The sequence below is a fragment of the Oryza sativa genome, chromosome 9 (assembly GCF_034140825.1).
Source record: "Oryza sativa Japonica Group chromosome 9, ASM3414082v1".
NCBI classification, from domain to species: domain Eukaryota; kingdom Viridiplantae; phylum Streptophyta; class Magnoliopsida; order Poales; family Poaceae; genus Oryza; species Oryza sativa.
In genome coordinates this window covers 21,202,252-21,229,369 of record NC_089043.1, presented here as the reverse complement: position 1 = coordinate 21,229,369, position 27,118 = coordinate 21,202,252, and the positions used below count along the sequence as shown (strand labels likewise).

Genomic DNA, 27,118 nt, shown 5'->3' with positions numbered 1-27,118 from the left:
TGTGCCAATTCTGTTTTAATCCTCAATATTCCTGGCCTACCCGTGAGACTGCGAGTACATGAAGTGGATAACCAGAAACTGACAGCAAGCTGTTGCTGCCCGAATGTGTCAAGTGACTAAACGAGCTGTTCACAGTGTGCAGGCAACTGACTGGAGTTAGGATTACATGACTAGTAACTACGACTAACTAACTGTCACTACTCCTTGGCATCATGCGCAAGGAGTCCTTGAGGAATGGCCTTTGTTTCTTCCGCTGCTTGCACCTGTGCAGCCACAGCTTCCACTGATGATGATGCCCCCACTTCTATGGCTCGCTCTTCCTTTGCAGCAGCTGCATCATTCTTCTGGCGGGTTCCTTTCTCCTTGCGGGTTCCTTTCTTCATGCGGATGTCTTCCAACTGAGCAGTGAAAAATTGTCGTGCAGCTTCTGCAGAGGTCACAGCAGTACAGTCCTTGATATCCTGGATCTTGAAGTTTCCACTCTGGTGTTCGTCCATCTCTGCTTGATCAAAAGGGGACAAAAACCATCATATACGTTCACATCCTAACTACAGTATGCAACCTCACAGGTTCATACTGTATACTATGTATGAAACAACGGGAGACAAACATGTGCAATGAGGTAAACGGACAGTGTAAGCACCCAATAAAAGTATGAGCCCACACAGTTAGGCAACATAAGCACATGATAAAAACAAACTACGATCCTAAGACAAGAATCCTAGCTCTATAAGATTATAGATCGATTCTGAAAACCATAAGTTGTTTAATCATTTCAGAGCCACCGAGCAAAATTATGTGCTGTAAGATAGCAAGTAACAACTGGCCTATGTCATGTAATTAGATTGCAAGAACAACTGGCATATAGCAGAATTATGCTACAGAGAAGAACTATGATCCTATAACAGTCGTAAGGCAGTACTCCAGTACCATGTGCAACTAGGCAAACCTCATAGGCTCATAGTCTCATACACGTACGCAACAACCGCAGACAACACACGTGCAATTAGGCAAATGAAAGTGCAAGCGCGCAATTCAGAAAACCTTGACCATTTCAGACCCGACAGAACAGAATTGGATACGACGAGCTTGCAAACATGTACCAGATCGGAGTCGGAGAGGCAATGGCTGTAATAGCTTCCAAGCAAATACGAATCGCGAGTTCTGGTACTTCTCCAAGGAGTCGACGCCAGCGCCCACCAGAAACTTCTCGAAGTGCAGGACCCTGCTCTTGGTGGCGCTGGCGCACATGTTCACCGCAAAAATCATGCCGTCTAGTAGAAAGTGGAGTATGCCATGGTTGTTGGGGTCGACGAGCGCGATGGCGGGGACCTTGCCCGGCGTCAGCCCGGCTTGCTAGCTTGTAGCCGTCGTCTGCCCATATCTCGTCCAATCCCACCCTGTAGTCCATGTTCCACACAGCGCCATCCAGATCGATCAGGGTAGTCATGGTCACGGCCGGTGTGTCGGGAAAGCCGTCGATCTCCACGTACCGCAGCTTTCCCTCGCTCACCTTCACGCACCGGTGCTTGTCGTCGGAGTTGTCCATGCGGGCGCCGTGGCCTTCCGGAAGGGCGACGTGTCGAAGGTGGAACTCCCCGGCAGCGAATGGATCGAGCGTGAGGATCCGCCCACCACAGCCTCCCGTTGTGGGCGAGCACGCCGCCGTTGCAGCCCTGGTGGTGCGGCGAAGAACTGAGACGCTTGATCTCCCACGTGCTTGTCCCCGTGGAGTAGGAGACGAAGGTGCTGTGTTGGGTGGTTGATGTGGGGTGGAGCTGGGCGATCAGGAAGTGACCTCGGTGGCGAGGGTCTTCAATGAGGCCCACACACCTCCGGGGATTGATAGGCCTCTCAGGCGATGGAGGAAGGCGAATTGCGACGCCGGTGTAGGCATGGAACAGGTAGATACCGCCGCCGGCATGCCCCCCATTGGTGGTGTAGAGGAGGAGGTGGTCGGACTGGATGTTGAGGATGAAGGGTAGGTACGGGCGCGAGGGGTGGAAGCCGTCGGGGTGGATGCGCCTCGCCACGTTCAGGATACTGGCGCGCGGTGGTTCGGCGAACTGGACGGAGACGTCCGAGTTCGCCATGAGCAACGGAGAGTTGTCGTCGACTACTCGAGCAATGGCCGGCATGGCCATCCACGAGAGGCGCGGCGACGTCGCCGCCGGAATGCCCTCAGCCGACCGCTCCTTCTCGCCCCGCCCTTCCTTCCCCCCCCCCCCCCTCCATAGGTGGCTCACCCCACCGCACCTTGTCGCTCTCATTCCTCACCTCCATCGATGGCTCAGCCGACCTCTCCTTCTCGCCTCCCTTCTCCATGGCTGGAGGCTGGAGCAGGAGGAAGGGAGAGACGTGGTGGTTGGGGCCTGGAGGAATTGAGGCTTTGGATTGGGTTTGGTCTGATTGGGTTTGTGACTTGTGAGATTGGGGAGGGGATCTTATACTCGCCGATTCGGTGTTGGGTTTTTGGAACTTTGGATTGGTGAGCAAGTTGGTGCCGACGTTTCAATCAACTTCGATCGCCGGTTGCGTGTCGGCTTTTGATTTGGGAATAAGATCCGGCGTTTGCATTGCATCAACAGCGACGGCGCGGCTAGGCGCGCACGCACCACACACCCCGGCCGAAGCGGAGGAGATGACTCATGGCTTGAAATACCTCGTGTCACGTGACCAGTTTGCTGCGGAAAATACCGTGGGGCCCATTGAGGCCTAGAATCTTCTTTACAGCTGTTGCCGCTGGGTTGGGGTGTTTGGACTGAGTGACTACGTGCCATTGCGATACAGGTGGCATATCTCAAATTTTGTAAAATTAGGGTGGTATGATTCCAACAAACCCTTAGTTCTATTGGATAGGATGTTTAGACACTAATTTGAACTATTAAACATAGAGTGATAATAAAACTAATTATATAAATAAGAGCTAATTCGCGAGATGAATTTTTAAAGCTTAATTAATTCATAACTAGCAATGTTTACTATAGCATTACATAGTCTAATCATGAGTTAATTAGGCTCAATAGATTCGTCTCGTGGGTTAGTCCAGGGTTATGAAATGGGTTTTATAATTAGTCTATGTTTAATACTCTAAATTAGCGTCTAAATATCCGATGTGATAGTGACTAAAAAATTTTAGTCCTATCCAAATCTGCTCTAGCTGAGCAAGCATCTAAGAGCAATTTAATAGTATAGCCAACTATACTAGCTTCAAATCATTTATAGTTGATTTAATAGTCAATTCATACAACAACAGTTACATCTAAACATATACTACACTATTAATATCTAATCCAACCTGTCATACATATATTGCATTTTAGAATTCATGTTGTAGCCGCTGCTCTTCTCTCTCCTCTTTTATCTCCTCGAAATGCGTTTACAACTGCCTTATAGTATGCTATTATACCTGACTCTAAGCACAAGCCTCTAAATCTAAAGTAGTGACCGTACTAAACTTTCTTGTAAATTTATAATGTCCACGTCATGGAGAAAACATCAGCTGCCTTATAGTATGCTATTATACCTGACTCTAAGCACAAGCCTCTAAATCTAAAGTAGTGACCGTACTAAACTTTCTTGTAAATTTATAATGTCCACGTCATGGAGAAAACATCAGCCGTCCAATTCTTCATTCGAATGATGCAAGCCGTCAGATCCCTCTAAATGGTGAAATATCTTCTAGATCCTTTAAAAAACTTCGTTTACAACGATGTCCTTCCACATCCTTCGGTCAAAAAGAAAAATGGAAAAAGAAAAGAAAAACAAACGTCCGGCTCATAGTCATCGGCTCATCACGGCGTTCTGCTTCCGGGAGGGGGAGACGCCGCTCATCTCTTCTCATCAGCGTCTCTGCCTTCCGCCTCCTCTCCGAATTCCCAGCCCACCTCGTCGCCTTTTGAGTCTCGATGTCACTGGTGCGGGGGACGAAGCTATAGCCATCCATCGGGGACCACTGAACCCGACGATTTCTTGCGCATGTTTCGTAACCCACTTAAATTTACCGTGTATGATCCCGGTTAATAAAAAGACTAGACCCCGGTAACAACTAGAAGATTTCTAAGATTAAGATTTTTATATGGTATCTCTTTAAAGGGATTGTTTTAACTAAAGATAATTTGACTAGAAGGAATTAAAAAGGTAGTTTGAGATGTTGTTTTTTATGAAAAATAAATCAATACACCATCTATTCTTTGAGTGCCATTTTTCTAAATTTCTTTGGAGAACTATACAATTCTCTTTTGGACTTTATCCTCCACATAGTATATCTTATATGTTTGGGAATTGGCTTGTGGGTGTTAATAAAAGAATCAAAAATGTTATTCTTGTTGGAGCTTCCGCTGTATGTTGGGCTCTTTGGCTTAGTAGAAATGATATGGTTTTTGATAAAACACCGTCAAAATCCTATTTGTAGGTGCTTTTCAGGGCAACGTATTGGCTTCGGGGATGGGCTCAACTACAAAGGCATGATGAAAATATCAAGCTAATAAATGATGAATGCCGTAAACTTGAGACGACAATTATGCATCTATTTGCAACTTCGGGTGGAGGTTCTCTAGTAGAATTCAGTAGTTAGGGGATCTTTTTCTTCTGTTGGTGTCTATTAGTTTGTGTTTGTTTAGCTTTGTTTTTGCTCTCGTGAACTTTCTGTGTGAGTTTTTTTCCTGTGTGAATTCTGTAATAATTGACAGTAGAAAAACATATATCTAGAAAAACAAGAAACGGCGCGTTTGAGATTAGCAAGCAGCAAATAGGAATTAGCTAGCGCCAATGATGATTATACATCAGCCCAAAGGCCCAATATACATATATGTTTGAGATTTGAGCTCACAAGGCTGGTAGCGAGCAGCCCACGAGTCCACAATTTCTCCTATTGTATCGTTTCCTCGGAGTGTTTTGCCCAGCACCGCCGCACGTCTTGACTTTTCATCTTGTCGTCCTCTAGTCGAGCACATGCACATTGCCACCACATCCAGATTCCAGGAGGCAGAGGTATGGAGCGACAAGGGCGAGGATCGGCAGACAACATGAGGGCAATTGGAAGGTCGAGCTGCCGAGGGGGTGAGCTACCGATCTGCAATGTTCTTTGCCTCGCACTGATGGCGAGTTGTTGGGTAACCGATTAACCCTATCACAATTTCTAGATTATCACAATTTGAAAGTTAGGGTTATGAAATATGAATTTTTTTTATTCCTTTATACTTCAGTTAAATGGTCATCACTCATGTGCAAGGAGGAGAATTAAAACACAATTTTGTTCTTTCCAGCAGAGGGGAATATAGAAAATCCATGATTTTGGTAATCTTAGCGGTGAGTATTTGTGTGTTTAATATCTACTTTGTTTACATATTAATTATGTCCGATTTTAATAATTTATAGACATGTCTGTGCATTGCAACGAGAGATTTAATTTTCTATGGGCCAATGAGTAGCACTATTTAGTTTTTAGTTTTTTGTGGGGTCTGGTTTTTTCCATTTTTATTTTGTTTCTTTTGTTTTTTATGAGGGGCGTGCGATGCGCATGATGTAGGTGAGAAGGGTGGATGATAAATTCTGTTTTTATGTAGTAGAGATATTATGTAGTAGAGATAAATAGGCAAGCAAAAACATTCTGGAGCCATTCTTGAAAAGAAAAATACACCTATTTTAGAAGATCTAAAAATGCATCAAAAACTAGGTTAGTATTGACCCTGTCGACCATTTATCCTGGCTTCGCCCTAGCCATTAATTCATCTTCCAATCCACACGAGCTTATTAGGGAGCGCCATGGGATCCAGACATCTCCTTCCTGTTGTTGGCGTTTCCCTCCACCTCCCGGTTGATAGTATGGTGGAACACAGGCACGTCTTCCGCCACAGCCGCCAACACCAGTCCTCACGCAGGATCCAGACATGCCTAGCTTGGAGAGCCAGATCTAGCGGCCGCGAGCTCGGAGGCGCCAGATCTATGGCAGACTAGCGATGAGGATGGGGCTACAAGGGGCTACCTGGGAGACGACGAGCTTCATCTTCCTCCGCACGAGACAACGTGCTTGCATGCATGTCCCGACGAGCCCACGCCGCTTTCGCCACCGGCGTCGTCTTCCCCGATTCACCTCCCCTCCCTGAACTTCCCCACCACTACCTTTGATTGACTCACAAGGTAATGATGACCTAACCTTCATTTGTTCATTGTTTACTATTCACAGTATGGTGTTAAGCACTAAAACACATCCAATTAAGGTTTTTCACATCCGGAAGTTTGATTTTGAGAACACCATGCAAACGTGGGTAGCGATACTGACATGGAAATTAGGCCATATAGTGAATAAAGTTTCCCATTTGCCCAGATTGATTTGATGATTAATTAGAAGCCTGTATTTTTAAGGTACTATTTGTTCATATCACGGTGATCAAGGCAAAATTGATCTGAATATAGTAGTAGCATAATGACGATCCGATGCATAAAATAGAAAAAAAAAACTAAATGATTGCATAATGTTGAATGTATAAGTGAAACAAGTCATATTGAAACTTTTTCAAGTCTTCGAGAGACCACATAATTTTGCTACGCAATAGTGTCTTGCCACATAATTTTCAATGAAAAGCAATAGTGTTTTGGATGTCAACTTTGCTACGCATTTACGCAAGTGAGACCATGTCATTTTGCCTGTCCAATTTAAAAGTTGGTAAACTCTTTGAGTTAACAGCAAATTGACCTTTTAAACTGTATAATTCCTTCTACGTTTTGTTCTGTAGTTTCTTAATCATTTGCATAATCTTTGCTATTACTGTAATCTAGGAATCAGTACAGTAGTTGTAAATTAGCCTTTAAAATCGGTTGCCCATAGAATCTCTCTAATGCTGATATATTACAGATTCACCATGCTTTTATGCTTATTGGCTACTACATGATAATTGGATAATCCTTGACAATGTAGGCAAGTCGTATGGTTATTATTATTTGCTTATTGGCTTTATGATGAACACAAGTTGCACAACCATAACAAGAAAATGTGATGCTATCTGATGGCACTGTTACTGTCCAATACAGTACACTCTACTACCAAAGATTCTTCCCATACTATGTTTTCAGTGGACAGTGAAGGTACGATCATACTTCTTTAACCCTTGCACGATCATCAGGATGAATTTATGATCATGCCCTGTGAATATCCTCTTTCGCGGGTACAGGATGCGTCTTCACATATGACGTGGTTGAGGCTTATGAATGGACAGGTTATAGAGCTTTTAGGGAACACATGAATCTTTTTTATGATGCCTGTTCAGGACAATTCAAATCTCCTAGCGCTCTACTACTTCTAGCACAGGCGATTACTACAAATTTCAGTTACTGCATGATTTGCTAGATGTATTTTATGACAACAGAGTAAACAATGTGATATACATTATTTTCGTTTTGTTGCAATATGTTTTTTTTTCTGAGGAATAAGAGATTTAATTCCCTGCTATTATGCTGGATGCAGCATGGTCTGAATCAAATGCTTTGGACCTTGCAATGGGCATTTTTGCATCAGCCACAAAATGTTGTACTCCCTCCGTCCCAGAAAAAGTCGAATTCTGGAGGGGGGAATTTGTCCCACAAAAACTCGACTCCTGTGCAAAAAAAACAAGAACGTCATCTCGGATGGGCCCACGACCTCTCTCTCCCCACGTTCCCACCGCTTGAACCTTATCCCCTCCCTCACGGCTCTCTTCTTTTCTCCGTCTCTCTCACTCCTCTCTCGCGAGTTCACACAGATCCAAAATCCCCATCGATTCTGTTCGTCTCCAAAAGCGAGGCACTACCGATCTCCCCCCTCCGGTCTCCCTCCCTGCTTCGCCCCTCTCTCCCGCACCTCCCTCCCTATTCCATGCCGCTCCCCTTCGTTCCTGCTTCTCCCACCTCTCCTCCTTCTTTGCGTCCACCAGGCTACGGCCACAAGGATGCAGGGACGGAGTGTTGCGAGCGGAGCGGATGCGGCTCGGATTGACGGTGAAGGCGAGGGGGTATGCTGTTGTGTTGTTGGAGAAGGCGGAAGCGACGGGGAGATGGGCGTCGGCGGCGGTGGAGGCGACGAGCGGCCACGGTGTCAACGACGGGGTCTTCTATCATGTGCGGTGGATCTGATGCAGTTCTCCATGCACGAGCCAGCAAACAACGCCACATTTCGTTTTTTCTAAGCTTTGGGTTCTTGCTATGTTCCTCCTATTTCTAGTAGTACTAGTTCTTACGGTGCTATTGCTAGTACTAGCAGTTCGTACAGGTGAATTCAGAGAATTTCTTTTCTCAATTGGAGAGATGTTCTAGTATCTCTTTTTCTTTGTTCTTGGTTCTTCATGTTCTTGGTACTCCTACTTGCTGCGTGTGGTGCGTTGTGCTGGGATGCAGTTAGTTACGGAGGGATCGAGGGAATCTCCTTGCCTATTGTTGCTTTTTTTATTTGAAAGATGAATTGAATGTTGTACTTGTGCAAGGGTATTTTGGTCTTCAACAGCTATCGCTAAAGTTGCCTCGGGCATCCAGGAATCGGCATTTTCTGGAACGGAGGGAGTAGCTCCCTAGATGCTCACGGCTGATTACTGGTGGGGTGGCTAGCAGTTCACACAGAGAGTACATTTAGCCAAAGGAGTAATCCGGGATTCTAGCTAGCAAGTATCACCTTTTATTTTTTTGCAATACTTATAAAAAAAGTACAATATCATAATCAATTATTCATATTATTACACATCCTGCTATAAAGGGCTTACATGTGGGCATACAAAGTCGCGCGTGGAGTGTATAAAGTGAATTGCCCGCCTTTCCCTATCAGCTTAGGCTTTTAGGTGCAACTGGCTGGTGCATGCAACTTAATATGGTATCAGAGCCAGAGGTCTCGAGTTCGAATCCTAGCTAAAATAATTGCAGCCCACTCCAATATTCCACGCTTGAGACTTGAGTGGGTCTCGCGTGAGGGGGAGTGTTGAAGTGTATAAAGTGAATTGCCCGCCTTTCCCTATTAGCTTAGGCTTTTAGGTGCAACTGGCTAGTGCGCAACTTAATACCACTTGGCTAGTATCACCTAATCGTAAATGATGAGGTAGAGAAGAGAAGAGAGGATGAGTCATCCCTCATGGAAGGGGGCAACATCTTCACAAACTTTAATAAAAGAAAGAGAAAACGAGTAATGTATCACCTAATCGTAAATGATGAGGTAGAGAAGAGAAGAGAGGATGAGTCATCCCTCATGGAAGGGGGCAACATCTTCACAAACTTTAATAAAAGAAAGAGAAAACGAGTAATATATCACCTAATCGTAAATGATGAGGTAGAGAAGAGAAGAGAGGATGAGTCATCCCTCATGGAAGGGGGCAACATCTTCACAAACTTTAATAAAAGAAAGAGAAAAAGAGTAATGTTGATTGGGTGAGTAGATAACATAAATAGTTACTATGTTGCATTGGGGCTAGTATATTAGAGAGGTGATTTGTTGAATAAGCTGCCCCCTTGTAAATTAGTTGATGATGTAGATATGTGGATAATATTAGATGTGGCAATCACCTCTACTATAAAATTTACCCTTACCAAGCCAATCCAAATTGTGTTTTTCGCCAACAACAACAATAAATTACAACCTAGATATAACTGCATTTTCGGACAGAGGAGTATTTAAAGGCACAAATTAGTAAAATCACAAAATTCTCTTAGATCATTATATACATTTTAACAGTAAAGAATAATGAATGTATTTCAGATATGTATATAAGAATTGGCAATCGCTAACCACTAGCATGAGGCGTGAGGCTAACCATTCAAGCATAAGGCAGCATGCAAAGTGCAACCTCAAAGCATTGCCTCATTTTCATCATGAAAGTACTACTTCCATTTTCAGCACCAGTCATGTTTTCTGCTTATTTCAACGATTTCACCATTGAATGATTGATTTCACCATTGTGTTATATAATCAGTTAATTAACAATTTTTATGCACAAAAATAATATTCCCCGACAACAGAAAGAGTAAGCCGAAATCATGCCCTTACTCTAGGAGTTTAAAAAAATCAGAAAAGTTTACTACAAAAAAGATTAATACATAACAAAAGATTAATGCCACTGCAAACGGTTTATTACTTATGAACTCATGGTGTTAATCCAATTAGCATTCATAGCAATCTGCAGCATGAGCACACTGGTACTAATTGTGTGCACCTAGAAGGTCCTGTGACAAAAGGCACAGTAGCTGATTGCACTTACATATCTCATACTGCATTTTCTTAAATATGAAGTGTTCCTGGAGTTTAGTGAATATGGTAAAGTACTCATAAGAATATCCTAATCCAAGGGTATGTATTATGTATCAAATTGCTAAATTTTCTTTTCTAACTCAGATTTTGAATGTAGGCATGCATCTTAGTGGAAATCCACTGTTGTCATACAGGTTATGAAGCCCTCATCCATAGTTTAAATACTTAATCCTTTTCATTCTGGAAGCTAAAAGTGTTAAGGATCATCTAATGACAGCAACAGCTGCATAAGTTCCATTACAAGTGTTTTTAAATCAGCCTATGTAAAGCACTTAACATGGAAGCTCACACCCTCTATGTGCAGATTGTAGTGGTTGATTCTATCGAGCTAATTAATAAGCAATTGTAGACCTCCAGTATCCATAAAATCTGGAATCCGACGAAAAACTGTTCTGACGGGTCCATAGCAACCAAATTAATTTGGAATTATACCAAGCAGTAGAAGTTCGCCAGTAAACACGAATTTCCTATATTGCAATGGATTATTTCTAATGTTTAATAGTTCTTCCTGGATTGCATCACAACCAAATGAAAGAGCTTGGCATTTCTGAAATCTGCATCTTCCGTCAATGATTAATGCAATTAGTTAGGTTCCTTAATTTTTATTTCTGGTATGAACTGTTTGGTTGATTTAGGTGCATGCCCATTTTTATCTATATTTTAGTGGTTGTAAATTTATAACCTGGAAAAGTTTTACCCCGATGCATGAGATTGTACATACTAAATTCTTCATAAAAGAATTTATTGTTGGCAAATATGTGGCCGAAAGGCAATAACCACTTCCTGTGAAGAGAGAAGTCCGAGAAACAGTGGCAGTTCACCACCAGCCGCAACCGATAATTTAAACCATTGTAAATTAACATTCTGACCATAAAGAACTAAAAATCGAGACCAGTTTAAAAGTATAATCATATAATTAATTTTAATTCTAGCAACTAACAGAAAACTTGCTAAAAAAATTGTACAGTTGACATTTCAATACAACTTATTTAAATAAATGGTCTTTTTTGTAAAATTAAAAAAATACATACTAGATTTCCTGCTAAATATGTTCTCTGAACATCTATTCAAATTCAAGTGAAGAATAAACAAATTATCTTATAAAAGGAGGAAATACTAATTTAAATTATTAAATGTTATTAACAAATTAAGTTAATTATTATACATATTTACAGAGAGGGAGGTTATAGTCGCACAAACACACGACACAATACACTAGTTACATATATGAACGAACATGCAAACCTCAAGGCCCAATTCACAGGCTTTCTTTGCGACTAGGCCAGCACCAATTATAACGCTGGGATTTGATGTGTTTGTGTAACTGCATATTGCTGCAAGAACAACACTGTTTGATTTCAGCAGGTTGTCCTTGAAAGTAAAATTTCACAACTTTATCATGGTACTCCGTTGGGACTGCAAAACCCTAGTGTGTTTTTTGGGGTGTATTTTGATGAGCAATGCCACTACATTTTAAACTTTATAATGCAAAGGTTATCCTTAGTTACCTTGAAATTGCTGTCCAGGCAAGCATGCCAATCTGATTTCATTTCCTTCAAAGGGACACGGTCATGAGGACTACAGAATGATAAATAAAAAAGCTCAGCATAATTAATGCACCTTCCGCATTAGCAGAAATATTGTGTGTCCAGTGAGAAAAAAGTAATTACGACAGATACCTCTTTGGGCCTGAAATGCAAGGCTCCACATCTGTAAAGTTGAGCTCAAGTTATGAAGAATAAACTCGTTTCATGGTTAGTGCGTATAAATGAACAATAAATTGTTACCGTCAAACAATAGCATATGTCCAATTTATTAAAGTGATGCTTCAACACTCGCCACAACGAAAAGCAACTCAGCTCTATCTTGGATCACTAGAAGTTGTGATAAAACTCACCTTAACAAAAAATGAAGTGACTTCTCAAAATTCTCTAATCGGAACTAGACTCTCAGCATAATTAAATAGATGCATATCCGTTACTTCTTTCTCCAGATATGCCCAGTACTTATTGTTCCTTGGATCATAGCACGTGAAGTCTTCAACCCCTGAAGCTATCTTTTCCATTCTACAGGTTTGAATGTCATACTGGTAGACCTGATTCCATGTCAGTAGCAGCTTTTTTCCATGAAGAAAAACTATAGGAGGCCTTGCTACAGGATTATTCACAACTATATCAGGTGGAATCTGTACAGTGCAGCGCTGAGTCCATTCAGGGTTCTGTGCATAATTGCAGGTCCAGATCTTCAACGCGCTCACCTGACTGCAAAAGCAAGCACAGCATAGTTCACCCTCCACTTCTATGAAACGGGTAGGCTTTAGATTACATGGAGGATACTGAAGCAGACTAAACTTCTCGTTAGTCAAACAGAACCTAAGAAATGCATTGGGTGGATCAGGGCAAAGTGGCGTATTAACCATCCAGTAGATGGCGCCTTTCACATGAACAGGAGTTAACCCACTAATTGGATATGGCGGATCCTCAGTTTGCCTCCACAAATTAGTGCCTAGAGTAAGCACTTCAAACTTGCAGACCAATTCTGATGTGTCATCGTCCCTCTGGTAGAAAAATCTAGCCACCTTATACTTGTTGCTGTGAGGGTCAAACCCAAATCCAGCCCTTGGGCCCGCATGAAGGTTATAACTCCCTTTTGGCAGGGAGACAATCTCTCTAGTTGATGGGTTGCAGACAATCATTTCGTGGTTCATGGTGGAAATGAGGAGCATGCCATTGCAGTGGATCGGACGACTCCATGTACCAATGCCTTGTGGAAAGTCTTGTACATGGATTTGTTCCATTATATTACCACCCTGATACTGATAGAGGCCCATCAGGAAGGAAGTATTCTCGCCATTATTCTGCTTCTCGTAAACACCAGGGACCATAAATATCGATGGCTTCTGCTTAGAGCACTCGAGGTGAGCACTGATGAAACAGGGGTTGGATATTATGGCGTGCCAAGCCTTACACACGGACTTAAATCGGATAAGAGATTTGGATGGCAGCCGTAACAGAATGTCGAAGATCACATCGTCAGGGATGTAAGGGGGCAAGAACCTTGACCAAGACTTAATAGCAATCCGCATCATCTTTCCCGGCCTAGCAGATATCGGCACTTCTGCGCATCTTTTCACTGCCATGACAAAAAATTCTCAAGCTGCAGGAGAAGAGGATGTGATTATGGGTTTAAACCTATGCACAAAGTCATTATATGAGGGAGTATTCGCTATGCAAATCGAATTATGCAGACTTAAAAGTCCGATTCGGACTAGTATGAATTAAATCCGATTCGATTTTCAACAAAATAATCCGGTTCGGCATGTCAGGGAGCGGCAGTTTGACCACATAAATTTTCTTTTGATTCCGGCAAGAAAGGGTTTGTACAGAAAACTAGTTTGCAGAGGAACTGCTAGCAAGAAACAACCTAAAGGCTCCAAAGCTACCAACTTTAGAAAAGGGGATCCAAATCTTGTTGAGGCAGACATGAATTTTAACCCAAAATTAAATAAATCATGTTGAGGCAGACACGAAATTAACCCAAAATTACCAAAGAAAAAGCATACATTTAAAGTTTGGACCTAAAATTATCAGAGAACTCACCGGCTGCACGGACTGCCGTGTTGGCCGCTTCCACCTTCAGCTCCGGCGACTGCGGATCGCCGACGGCAGACCGTCGTCTTGTATCCCGCCAAGCTGTACAGCCAGAAGCTTTCTGGTTGAGAAGACGATGGCCGCCTATGGAGTGGAGCAAACCGCCAGGCGCCCAGGCGACGGTGGGAGATCGGAAGAAGGAAGGAGTTTGGGGGAACTCGGGAGGAAGAAGTAAATGTTCCTTTGCTGTTGCCTTATCCAAACTCTGGATAGGCATCACTTGCAGTATGAATAGCGACTGCAAGATGCAAGTTAACCTACTGCACGCGATTACAGCTATTCATTTTGGTGATGAATGAATGGATCAGCTATAGTGTTGACACAAAAATACTGGATATTTCTTGCTACAGTGATATACAGTATCCGGTGCATATGGACCGTCGGATTCGGATCTAACAGGTGGTAATGGACTGCATAAGTTGCAGCCATAGTACCAACTGCACCTGATCCAAATCCACAAACTCTGTTGTGCGCCTGTGCTGTGGACCGAGCAGGTTTACAAAACCGTATAATTACAATGCGGTTGTCAGATTTTGAAATCATATTATCACCATTAAACTATAGGGTAACGATAACCTCACCATAAAACGATCCCATATTATCACCATTAAACTATAGGGTAACGATAACCCCACCATAAAACGATCCCAGAATGAGGCCAAAGTTATTACTAGCCTACGCATGATGGGCCATATCACCACCCCAATTCGGCCCGTTTCCGTTGGCGAGTTCCTTCCTTTTTGTTGTCCTTTTTTATTGGAATAAGTTCACTTTAGGTCCGTTAACTTGTTGCCGAGCCTGAAATTCATTCCTAAACCGAAATACCGGATATAACGGGCCTCTCAGTTCATAAAACCGGATCAACCGAGATCCTAAAGGTGGTCTAGTACGCAATCGATCGCGCAACCCCCTGCGCTCGATCGCTCAACACTACCGTTTCCTTTTTTGGTCTGCTTGTGCGATTTTTCCTTTTCTCCATAGGAATAAGTCTATTTTGCTTCCCTCATGTCATGCCCCTGGTTGAATCGCATCCCTCAAACGCAAAACCAGGTATAACATGTCCCCTAACTCCTAAAACCGTTGCAAATCAACTACCCAGTCGGTTTCGAATGCGGTTTTATCCTACGTGGCATCTTTGACCTGTTGACTGGCTGATACATCATGTGGGACTTACATGTCAGCCAGCCTGCTGCTTGTGTTGCAGGGGCAACAGGTGGCCTTCTCCTCCTCGTCATCGTTCTCACCGATGCCGAGCTCCTCAGGGATGCCCAACTCGAGCAGTGTCGAGCTGGACCCCTCCACGGGAGCGCCCATGTCGGACGCCTCTACGTTGAGCATCGACAACTCCAGAGCCACCCAGGACCTACTTGAGATCATCTACCGCATTATCCATGGCCACTGGCGATGAATACTAGAGGTCCTCCCCCGTGCGTTGCCCGACCGACCAGCGAGGTCCTCCCCCGCAGCTGCCCAGCCGACCAGCGAAGTCCTCCCCTGCGCGTGGCACGGCTGGCCAGCAAGGTCCTCCCCCACGCGCGGCCCGTCGACGAGGTCCTCCCTACACGTGGCATGGCCAACGACGTCCTCTGTACTAATGCAAAACGAGAGAAGGGGAAGAGATGAGAGAGAGATGAGGTGGAGGCTTGCTGGCAAGTGGGTCCCACCTTTGACTTAGTGAGTCAACTGTCATGTAAGACGAAACTGCTCAGGAGTCTTTTTGCAATGGTTTTGGAAATTAGGGGATGAGTTATATCCGGTTTTACGGTTGAGGGATGTGATTCAACTAGGGGCATAAGTTGAGGAATGAAGAATAGACTTATTCCTTTCTCCATACGGTGTTAGCTTGTGGGCTGCATGTGGTAGGCCTTCTGGCCCATGTATTGTGGTCCGTGTGTTTGTTAGTCTTTTGGTCTACATGCTAGTTGATATTTATGCAACCCATCTCTATGCATGAATAAACTTTGCGCATATAAACTTTCTACTCCCTCCATCCCATAATATAAGGGATTTTAAGTTTTTTTTTTGCACTGTTTGACCACTCGGCTTATTAAAAAAATTTTGGAATTATTTTTTTTGACTTAGTTTATTATTTAAAGTACTTTAAGCACAACTTTTCGTTTTTTCTATTTGTTTTTTCTATTTGCATAAATTCTTTGAATAAGACGAGTGGTCAAAGAGTTATTATGGGACGGATGGAGTACATAGAAATATATTTTGTATTCTATATAGGAATTTTATACATAGAAGCCTATAAAGTTTATGTCAGGGTTATGGATACCACATACCTAATAGTAGTTGACTAAATCTCGGCAGGACCCACCACATATCATGTCTTATACGGAAACAACCTTCGGATATAGAAGGAGTTCCACATAAGGAAGGATAAATAGAGTTCTACATGGGAACGACAAGGACTACTCAGATTGTATCCATATTGATTTTCCTAGTTCTACTTGGACAAGGGGACACCTATGGGTATAAATACAAGACCCCCTAGGAGGAGAGGGGACACGGACAACATAGACGCCACAAAGCCACAAGCCAATACAAGCCTACATACGCCAAGACAAGCTGCCAGATATCGACATCGGAGTTAAGCCTAGTAAAACCCCATATGGTACCTACGGGAACCAAAGAGAGGAATCTAGCGCTCTCTCTGATCTCGCCGGGCATGGATTCGAGGAGGAAGATTACTTTGTTGTCGACTACGCGATGATACTTTAGTCCGCTATGTCGATAACAGTTAGATAGGCTACCCCAAATATTATACTGGTGTGATTATGGTGAATAAGAGCAACGACCGGCTTCGGCCAACAGGATGTAGGGCTATTACCTGACAATTCAGGGGCCCGAATCTGTATAAAAATCTCTGTCTCCATCTGTATATATTTTTTCATCATAAAAATAAAAAGAAAATTATCAGATTTAAAAAGTAAAAAAATCAAATTGGGTCGGCCTTGCTAGCCCTTTAAGGTCCAACCTAGAGATGTCACACACACGCCGTGTTTCAGAAACTAATGGCGTGCAAAAAAAAAACGCAAAAAGAAACAGAAGCGTTGAAGCTGGAAACAGAAATCGGGCGCGGTTGTAAAAACAGAAACTTCGATCTATTTTTTTAATAATGAAATATAGTATTCCGACCTTTGCTAAAAAGTGCTACAGCCAATTATTACATAATAATAGCATTCGAGAAAGATGTGAATCTAAACAAATAGAACACACCATAAAAGAAAACGGATAAACCAAACTAACAATGGGAGAATACATTTATTATAGTCTATTTGTGAATCTCTATGCATAATTGGCAAAAAGTTACATAACCGTAGTCTCCAGCTTATGATATGCAACTTTCAGAAAATCTTTATCTTCGTCACACCTTTATAGCCGTGCCTTCGATCTGATCGTGATCCGATCCCGCACGCGAATAGCTAAATATCCTTTTCACACAAAACAGCCATCTTCGTCGGCATCGAGAGATGGGCAATCATCCTAGTGGGCTAGTGGAGTATTACTATTCCCCTCTCAAAGTAAATTCATTTTTCACTCATCCCACACATAATAACACAAAAAAAACTAAAACATCTTGACTTTATCGAATCCCAATATAAATTTTCCCCATTTTATTTTTTCCAACAAATTTATAACCTAATTTTACAAACTCTACTGTTATGATAAAAAATAAATTTATTTTAGGATAACCGAGATGGATCAAAAACTTGTTTTAGAAAAAAAATGAAAAGATTCAGAATGAGCTTATTTAGGACAAAGGAGGTACTGCCAAAAGGACGTCAAGGATCTATTTGGCTAATTTTACCGTCTTTTGGCTCTCTACAGCGCAGACAAGCCCAGTTTGTTTTTAACGAAGATGAAGATAAAAAAAATCATTTGGTTTATAATTAATTAAATTTTAAATTATTTTAAATTTAAAAATAGCTTTATTTGTATTTTAAATCAACTTTTATATATAAAAGGTTTTTCACACAAAACATATCGTTTAACAATTTAAAAATGATGCTGACTAAAACTGACATAAAATCTTTATGTTGATCAGAAAAGCGAACGAGGCCGCGATATCATCAACATAACACACCCACGGAATCCGTGGTTACCGTGCTATGCCTGGTAAAAAAATTTCAAACATTTTTTTAAAAAAAATTATGAGCGTGTTAGAAATTAAATAAAACTATATCCCTTACCACTGCACTGTATCACGTGTATCTCTGCTCAAGAACTACTGAATGCTGAACCACCCGCACAATCCAAACGGCCCGACAGAGAGGTGTAAATGTTCTCCAGCATCTTGAAGGGCTTTGCAGAGAAGCCAAATAGTAGTAGTAGATCCAGTGTACTCGAGACAAGTCAAGTTTCTATTCACAACAGTACAACACCGGTCGGACTCGGACCACCAGCCACCGTGCGCCCCTCCGACTCCGACGCCGCCAGAACGAACGGGTTTTACTGTCCACCGCGCCACGCCGCCTCGCCGCCGCCCTTGTCATCGTCGAACACCACCCACTCCGCCGCCGCCGCCGCTGTCGTCGTACTTCGAGTTCCCGAACGTTGACGACGCCGAGCGAGCGGCAGAGCTCGAAGTACGACGACAGCTGCGCGCTCTTCTCCGCCGCCTTCCGGAGCACCTTTATCCCCGCCGCGGCGGTCGATTTGGTTTGTCGTGGTCTCGTCGTCGGCGCGGGCACGCCGACGAGGAACCGCGCGACGCCGGTGCATATCTCGCCGTAGACTTGGAGGATTTCGATGAGGGCGCAGTCCATGGCTTCCAGGACGAGGGGCACCTCCATGCCGTCGCAGTACGGGCGGATTTGGAGAAGCAGCTCGAGCAGGAACTGCAGCTTCGTTATTCTCTCGAGGCGGGCGACGCAGTGGTCGTCGCCGTCGCCGGCGATGTCTTCTTCCGCCGCGAGGAGGGAGCGGTAGTTGAGGAAGCGGAAGTAGGCGCGGACGAACGCGGAGAAGGCGGGTGACTTGCCCCGCGGCGCCGAGCGGTCGCGGAAGTCGGCGAGCTCGAAGGGGACGCTCCCGACGCGGGCGGCGCGCGCGCGGCGAGACGCCGGAGCGGAGGAGCATGCCGTGCGCGAGCATCAGGGCCTTGAGCGCCACGGCCCAGCACCGCGTCCGCCGTGCGCGCCGCCCGAGCGCCCACACGGTGGGCCGCACCAGCGACGGCGAGGTCCGCGCCCACCGGAACACCAGCCCGGCGCTCCGGTAGTCCACCCACCGCTCGTCGTGGCTCGTCGCGCGGATCACCGCGCGCCAGGAGCACGCTCCTCCGGTCCTTCACGGCCGCGGCCACCCGGCGCCACCACTGCCTGAACGACCCCATCGCCGCCGCCGCCGCCGCGCCCGCCGCCTGACGCCACCGGCGGCCTCCCTCGACGGACGGAAACGTCAATGACAGAACGGCGGCCAGCAGCTACTGGCCATGGCCGCGCCCTAACTCAATCCGACCATATCTGCAGAATCTGCAGACACGAAACCCACATCGCACCTTGTGATCTTCACAAAAATGCGTGACAGGAAACTAGGAAAGAGCAATAACCGGCATGCATGCATGATGCATCCATGCATGGCAATCCAAGAACAGGGACGTGAAAGAAAAAAAAAAAGGTGATCGTCAACAGCAGCCAGGTCAAGAATTTTCTAGCATTTGCAAGGCCACGAGCAATCCATGGAGTTTTTAGCAGAATCCTGCAGGACATTGATTTGCTAAATACAGAAAACTTACGAGTTCCAGCCGGCCGGACAGTCTGTACTCTGTAATAACTCTGTATCAACACAGTTCAACACTTGGATGATCATGTGTTGTAGCTGTCGATTTTTGGCAGCGTCGTCTTATTATGCAGAGTTCTGAAAAGGGAAGAGGTGGGGTGAGACAATGGGACGGGAGACATATGTCGCAAGTTGAGCGTACGTACTTCCTCTCTCCCAAAACAAATTTAATCTAGAAAAAAATATAACCCTTTTAATATAACGAATCTAGACGGAAATATAAGGGTCACATCTTCATCTAAATTAAGTTTTTTTTAAAAAAACGGAGTAGAGACGAGCAACGGCCGGAAACCAACGCCTGATGCTCTGAATTCATTGCGGTCGATACGACGCGGACGCGCAGAGAAGTTGGTATTGAACTGCTCCACCACAACAGTGTACAGGAGATTGGTCGATCGCGAATTCGCGATCGGTGACTCGACGGACGGACAACGCCATGAGACCAGACTACGGGAGCAAAGCTTGCGGACGAGGAGCCGAGGAGGACCTCCCGACCGGCCGGGCCCCGGCCCAGTTTCAGATTCACCGCCTGGAAAAAGGTTTTGTGTTTTGCTGGCCGTAGAGACATCGGTACTGGTAGGTGTATGGCTGATGATCATGATGCACGCCGGGAGAAGATATTTTTTTTCCCTCGGTCCCTCTTATTTAAAATAGATCTCATACGGATTTTTGAATTCAAAACATGCTGTGTTGAACACGAGCGGCTGAACATTCTGCAACGCCATCCCCGGCCTACAGTCAAAGAATATTGGGTGTTGAACTCAAGTCATAAGGTAAAGGAAGAAGATAGGAGGGAATATTTAGGGACTACCTACCTATACAACTTTCAACAGAAAATCGCTCTAAAATCTTTCAAATGTAACTAGTAATTACAATGTAGTTACATTATAATTTGTATGCAAGTGTTATGTAAGTGACTAGCTAGGTTCACACAAATGGGTGCTAGTAGCTCACTTGGTCTGTTGCAGTGCGCATGGGAGGATGTATCTCGCGCGTTTGAACCACAATGCACCTGTATAAAGTCAGTTTTTTTTTTAATTCCTCATTCCACACATGAATCTTAAAGCATACCAAAATTCAAAACATTTAATCTCTTATTTTTTGTCACAAGATATATAGAGAAACCGAATATATATATATATATATATATATATATATATATATATATATATATATATATATATATATATATATATATATATATATATATATATATATATATATCAACTTATATATGCCGGTCCCCATAATAATATTTTTCTAAAAAAAACCACTTTTGACGATTCATAAGTTGCTTATTCCTATGATCCGTGCTTACTAACATATCCCTTCTTCCGTTCAACCCCAATGGCACATCAACCTGCCACACACAGTTTGTCATTGGCATCTTTATTTCGTGACCGTAGGTAGTATTATTCATGTAAATGGAAAGACGCATATATATTATCTCCAATTTTAATAGATGACACCACTGACTCTTGGATACACTTTTGATCGTCTATCTTATTAAAAAGTTTACGTAACTATCATTTATTCTGTTATATGACTTGATTTATCATTAAAGGTAGGTGCTTTAAACATGATTTATACTTTTATATATTTACAGAAAAAATTAATAAGATGAACGGTTAAATATGATGTTTAAAAGTCATCAACATCATCTATTAAGAAAGTAGTATTTCTCATGTATTATATCTCCCATAGTTAAAAGAGAAGGAAAACAAGTGTCATCCTCTCAAATATGGGGGTGCACGTACCTCAACCTTGCAGAGGAAGTTGCGATCCTAAAAGAAGATGCAAGCAGTGTATCACCAATCATAGTACTGTTTTGTAGGGAGTGGATTCTAATCCCTCGAGGGGATATCCCCTTGTATACCTTTTTCTTCCAAATTAGATGCAAATAGTTGTGAAAAAATCTGAAAAAAATTGACAATGTAGAGTATAATGATACCTACTAGTCCACCAAAATTCATGTTCAAATTCGATCTACACATCGAGAAACAAAAAAGACAAATTTAGATATAAACAGTACGCTACTATTCATATGCTGAATTTGTCTTTTTTATATCTCGACGTGTGAGTTGAGTTTGGACTTAAGATTTTGTGAAGTTGTATATATGTATTGTATGAATGTTGTCAAATTTTTCCAGAATTTTTCATAACCGTTTAGATGGTTTTTGAGCAAACGAGAGAACATCCCCTCGAGGGATTAGAATAGTTTCCCCTGTTTTGTAAGTCAATTACAAATTAACTAAGATCGAACAGCCAAACAGGAGGAGAGAACACAACCTAACATAACAGTATGGCAACAATCATGTCAGATCGATGGGTCGATCGATCGATCGATCGGCTTTTAGCTTTACAACATAACACCTACATCAATGACAGCACTGTAGCCATATTAAACAACGGTCGATAGACAGAGGGCGCATATTCTCGATCGGTAGTGCAGCGCCAGTGCATATCACATGCAGCACATTCGCGGATGCGGCGCGGGCGCATGCATAGATCAGCTTTCTTCCAGCTCCACCACACCATCTATGATCCCTCGATTCCTAGCTATAGCTTGAGCTAACTACAAACCTCTGCTTTAGGCTTTAGAGCTCATGTATAAGTATATATCTTAGCTGCAGCAGCATTCGCATGCATCACAAGCCACACACTGCACGCACAACTCGATTCAGAGGCATCTTATCTGATCGAGATCAGCAGCTCACTCACTCGCTGCATCCGCACGCACGCCTCGGTTCTGCTTCTGCATGCTTGTGCCATTCACCTGGTCTCTACCAGTCTACCTCTCGATCTGCACCCCTCTAGCGATAGTGGCAAACTTGATCACTTTGATCACCTTTCACTCTCTCACAAGGGACGTACGAGTAGTAGTACGTGCGACGCAGGCAGGAGCAGTAGGAGCAGTAAATATCGCTTTCTGCATATCTTTCAGTGCTAGGCATGAGATGAGACGGTGTTGGTGGGTTCAGAGCAGACATGGCCAGCAGCAGCAGCAGAGGGGCTACACTACTGATCTGGCCGATGATCGAGGCAGCAGCAGCAGCAGACAACCGGAGACCCGGCCATGGTTGCACTGAAAACCACGCAGTACTCGTCCTCCATCTGTTTCACCGCTCATTACTGTAGCAGCAGCAGCTACCGCTTGTTTCGGCAGGGGCCGAGAGAGGCTGAGAGCGTTGTGTTTGTGCGTGTTGTTTTGGACTGCTTGCGCCATTGCTGACCGGTCACAGTACATGGCTGGGAGCTTTGAGATTTTATCTCTAGTGGTCTTCTCTTTTTCTTTTCTTTTCTTTCCATAGCTTATTGTACGTCCTTGACTCTCTCGTTTCAGACCTTCAGTGTCCAGCAGCTCGCTGTCTTCTAAGCTCACTTCCAAGCTAGCTCAAACCAACACCAATAATAGGCCATTGTTGTGTTCAAAATGTTTGCTGATAAGTGATAACTAATTAAATACCTAAGCTGCTCTAATACTAGTATTCAGTTACATAGCTCAGATTGAATCCACTCTCTACTTTATCCATACTTCCAGAGGAAGAAACTGAAAGGTAGTAGTGTTCTAGCAAGGATCCAATATAGCATCGTCGAACAAGTTGTTGTGAATTATGTCACCCGTTTCTTGGTACATGACACTTTACAATAGCATATCATCAACTCTCCACTGCCCTCCGTAATGCACTAATGCTGTCTCAGGAAAGTCCAATGAGAAGCAAACAACAAAAAGATTCCATGCACGTCACGATTAGCAAGCCCTGCTTAGCTTTCCGGCCGGCAAGACACAAAAAACACTAGCTAGCCTAGCAGCATATGCAGCGTCTAATTACACCACACGATCTCGTCGTCTTAATTTGCTGGTGAAATGGAACGTACAAGAAGAGATTCGATCAGAGGTAGACGAAGAGATGGCGCGTTTCGCGAGCTAGCTGGGCTGGACTGGATTCTTCTTTGGCTACATGATGCCCATGCTGTTAGCGTGCTGTAGGCGACGCCGCGTGGCGTCGACGACGTCGAGGGGATCGTCGGCGTCGCCGCCCTCGGTGACGACGGAGGAGACGTAGCTGCAGGCGACGTCGGAGCTCATGGCGGCCGGTAGTGGCGCCCCCGCCGCCGCGGCGCGGAACTTGTGGCGGCAGCTGAAGCAGGTGATCTGGAGCAGCGTGGCGTTGACCTGCCGCACGGCGTGGTCGCGGAGCGCGTGGGCGCGGCTCAGCTCCACCTGCGCCTGGTGCCGCATTCGCCTGGCGGTCGCCAGCTCCTGCTCGGCGAGCTCCACCTGCCGCCTCGCCTGCGCGCGGGCCTCGCCGGCCGCCTCCTTCTCCGCCATCGCCTGCCGCAGCTGCTCCCGCGCCTGCTCCTTCGCGGTGGCCGCGGCCGACGCCTCGTCGCTTGTCCCAGCCGCGCCCATGACCTCGTCACGGCCGATGGAGAGCTGCAGCTGCGTGGAGGCGTCGTTACACTGGGAGACACCCGTCGGGTGATGCTGATGCGCCGCCGCGTAGAAGCACGCCCCCATCCCGCCCGGAGCGGCGGCGGCGCCACCCGCGTTGAACGGCGGCATGAGCTGGAGCTCGAGGTTGTGCGCGCCAGCGCCCCCGCGGTAATGATCGTACGACGGCGGCGGCGGCGACGGCGCCATGTCGAACCGGCCGCGGAAGGCGGCGGCCTTGGGGCTCGGCATCGAGGGCGCCCCGGCCCCGGGCCAGGCGACGGGGCTGGCAACCACGTCGCTGGACGGGCTGGTGCTCGACGCGGTCCGCGACAGCGACGCCGCCGCCGGCGCCTGCAGGTCCAGCTGCTTCTCCTGCTCTAACACCGCTACGCCGCCGCACGCCGCCGTCGACACGTTCCCTCCCTCCGCCACCGCCGCCGCCTGCCCGCGGCTGGCATTGCACGTGTCCTGGTGCTCGATGAAGCTCTCCACCCTGCTCACATCAAACAAATCAAACAGCACATCAGTACGTACACAAACTCGAACGGGAAAGAACGCATCGACGAAGCCAACAACGGCGAGCGAGACAACGAGACCAGGGAGAGAGAGAGAGAGAGACTTTATTGTATGTGAGAAGATTTCAATCGATTTATGTCGCTGCCTGCACAGGGGTCCAAACTCCAAACTCCAAAACGATTATTTGGATCTACGTAACGTGAACGCCGGCCTGTGTTGCATGCGCGCGCAAAGTTGCCAAGCACGGAGAACGCCGCCCTTTGAGTTAGCTTAGCTTGTCAGGACTCAGGCGGCGTGCGAGCTAGTCTGCGCCACTCGGCGCCCTCTCCCGCGCATTGATGCCGCGCGCGGCAAAGGCAGGCGAGACACGCGCGGACGCGCGCGCCGAGCGAGCCAGCCAGAGACACGAGCGGAAGCAGCCGCGCGCTGCTGAAACAAATGCGCGAGCAGGTGGTGGACGCGCGCACTCGCTACTCGCTCACTCTGACGCAGAGCGTGGCGTTTCCCCTCGGGAATTGCGCACCGATCCGCCACAATCATGGCCCCGAAAAAACATCCCAAAAAGAGAGAGAGAAAACTTTGAAAAAAGCGAACCGAATCAAGAACTTGCAAACTACTAAAGAGAAGGAGAAGAAATAAAAAAACGTTTTTACGCGGTGGAAGAGTTGGGTTTACCGGGAGAAGACGCGGCCGCAGTCGCAGGAGTGGCCGCGGGTGCCGCAGGTCTTGAGGTGGGCCTTGTAGTCGGAGTGGACGGCGTAGGCCTTGGAGCAGCGGGCGCACGCCCACTGGCGGTGGCCGCTGTGCTTGCGGCGGAAGTGCTTCTTGATGCCGACGAGGTCGCCGAGCGCGTGGGACGGGTCGTGGTGGAGGCACGTCGGCTCCGGGCACACGAACACCCGCTTCCTCGCCGCCTCGCCGGCCTCCCGCTTCAGCAGTTTCCACGGCACCTTGTGCCGCCGCCGGTGCATCTGCAGGTTCTGGTCTCGCTGGAACCCCTGGTTGCAGATCTCGCACACGTACCGGTCCGACTCCAGCAGCGTCCTCGGCGACAGCGACACCACCTCCGCGTCCGGGTCTGCACCACCACCGCCGCCGCCGCCGCCGCCAAGCGCCGTTTGGTTCCATGCACCAGCAGCAACCAACGAAGAACGAACCCATCCATATCATTTTTACCATGGCCATTGCCGCGCCACACAATTGCATGCAACAAATCTATCCTGCCAACTACTACCAATAATAATTGGATGTACTCGCATGATGATATCTGGGGCGGCGCGTCTCGGCGCTTAGCTTAATTACCTGGCGTGCCGGCTGGCCGTCGCTTCTTCTTCGCCGAGCCGGCGGAGGCGGTGGCGATCTGCAGCGACCGGAACGGCTCCGGCGTGGTCGCCTCGTCCGGCGGCGGCCCGGCCGTCGTCGGGGCGCAAGAACCCAACATGGCGGCACAGGAAGAGGCAAAATAATCCCTCTTTTTTTTCCTGTTCTTGTCTGATCACAAACTCTCAGACGATGTGAACAGAATGCATTGCACTCGTTCGTTCTATATAGAGGACGATGAAGAACAACAAGAGATCGATAGGCAAAACAATAAACTGGAGGGAATGGGAGTACTATAATATACTACTCCTACCACCATGAGCTTGCAAGGAATCAACAAGATGTGAGAGAGGGAAGAAGGAAGAAAGGGTCTTGGAGTTGGCTTTTGTGGGCTGCTACAGAGACAACTCCAAAGGAGGAGAGAGAGAGAGAGAGAGAGAGGAAGCAGCTTTCCACCGGCTTTAGGTTTTAGCAGCTTTCTTTGGGGTTATATGGGGAGGAGGAGGGAAGGAGAGCTAGAGTTGGTAAGTACTTCTGAGGGTTGTGTCTTAATTGCCTTTCAGCTAGGACAGGAGGGACTGGCTGGCATGCATCTCAATAAATAAAGGCATTTTTGGAGCAAGGAAAAGGAGTTTACACAAACACACAATGATCCTATAGATATGGGTGAGGATAGATGGATGGATGGGTGCATAATGGATAGATGGTGTTTGGGTAGGAGGATTAGATGGAAGCTTGCAATTGTTGGCTAGCTAGCTAGGAGTAGCTATTACCAAGTCAGTATGCGCAAAACAACAAATGCTAGAAAGGAAAAAAAAAAGCAAAGAGAGAAAGTATACTAATACTCTGACATTGGACAATTGTTTGAGCCTTTGAGGTATCCTTTTCAAGGAAGAATCTGAGATGGCAAAACTAACTGCTACATCAGGTATTAAAGTCATGTTAAGTAGGTTAGATTTCAGCAAGAGAATTTAATCTCATACTAAATTACAAAATGAGGTAATTCCTTTGTGCAGCATGTGCAGTGTGCATCAGGAATTGTGTCTATAAAAGACGGTGTTGCCACAAGGAACTGTATCCCTGATAGTTTTATCTCCTGATATTTGTTAGTGAGATGAATTAAATAATTAATTTGGCTGTTTTGGT

General features: G+C 45.5%; 2 protein-coding genes and 1 pseudogene across 2 annotated transcripts; all 3 read right to left on the bottom strand.

Moving 5' to 3' along the window:
• On the bottom strand, nucleotides 1-2,413 carry LOC4347219 (uncharacterized; annotated as a pseudogene).
• An 8,962-nt stretch (nucleotides 2,414-11,375) lies between these two features.
• On the bottom strand, nucleotides 11,376-19,385 carry LOC9266421 (uncharacterized). Its single transcript, XM_066304344.1, has 9 exons — nucleotides 19,040-19,385; nucleotides 18,456-18,932; nucleotides 16,745-16,790; nucleotides 15,353-15,497; nucleotides 15,086-15,274; nucleotides 13,861-14,171; nucleotides 11,941-13,393; nucleotides 11,770-11,839; nucleotides 11,376-11,595 (listed from the first exon to the last, which is right to left on the bottom strand). The coding sequence occupies exons 1-7, from the start codon at nucleotides 19,250-19,252 to the stop codon at nucleotides 12,183-12,185; spliced, it is 2,592 nt and encodes an 863-aa protein (XP_066160441.1). The 5' UTR covers nucleotides 19,253-19,385; the 3' UTR covers nucleotides 11,376-11,595; nucleotides 11,770-11,839; nucleotides 11,941-12,182.
• Nucleotides 19,386-23,283: 3,898 nt separating this feature from the next.
• On the bottom strand, nucleotides 23,284-26,454 carry LOC4347215 (protein indeterminate-domain 16). Its single transcript, XM_015755352.3, has 3 exons — nucleotides 25,955-26,454; nucleotides 25,328-25,730; nucleotides 23,284-24,629 (listed from the first exon to the last, which is right to left on the bottom strand). The coding sequence occupies exons 1-3, from the start codon at nucleotides 26,091-26,093 to the stop codon at nucleotides 23,657-23,659; spliced, it is 1,515 nt and encodes a 504-aa protein (XP_015610838.1). The 5' UTR covers nucleotides 26,094-26,454; the 3' UTR covers nucleotides 23,284-23,656.
• Between the last annotated feature and the right edge of the window lie 664 nt (nucleotides 26,455-27,118).

Excerpts from the sequence above, each read along its gene's own strand:
- LOC9266421 (XM_066304344.1), bottom strand. The coding sequence starts at position 19,252 with ATGGGGTCGTTCAGGCAGTGGTGGCGCCGGGTGGCCGCGGCCGTGAAG. Across the intron at positions 16,791-18,455 it reads TCAACGTTCGGGAACTCGAA|ATGGAGACAGAGATTTTTAT; the intron begins GTACGACGACAG and ends AAATATATACAG. Across the intron at positions 15,498-16,744 it reads TCGGGCCCCTGAATTGTCAG|AGGACGTCGTTGGCCATGCC; the intron begins GTAATAGCCCTA and ends GCATTAGTACAG.
- LOC4347215 (XM_015755352.3), bottom strand. The coding sequence starts at position 26,093 with ATGTTGGGTTCTTGCGCCCCGACGACGGCCGGGCCGCCGCCGGACGAG. Across the intron at positions 25,731-25,954 it reads ACGGCCAGCCGGCACGCCAG|ACCCGGACGCGGAGGTGGTG; the intron begins GTAATTAAGCTA and ends GTGGTGGTGCAG. Across the intron at positions 24,630-25,327 it reads TGCGGCCGCGTCTTCTCCCG|GGTGGAGAGCTTCATCGAGC; the intron begins GTAAACCCAACT and ends TGATGTGAGCAG.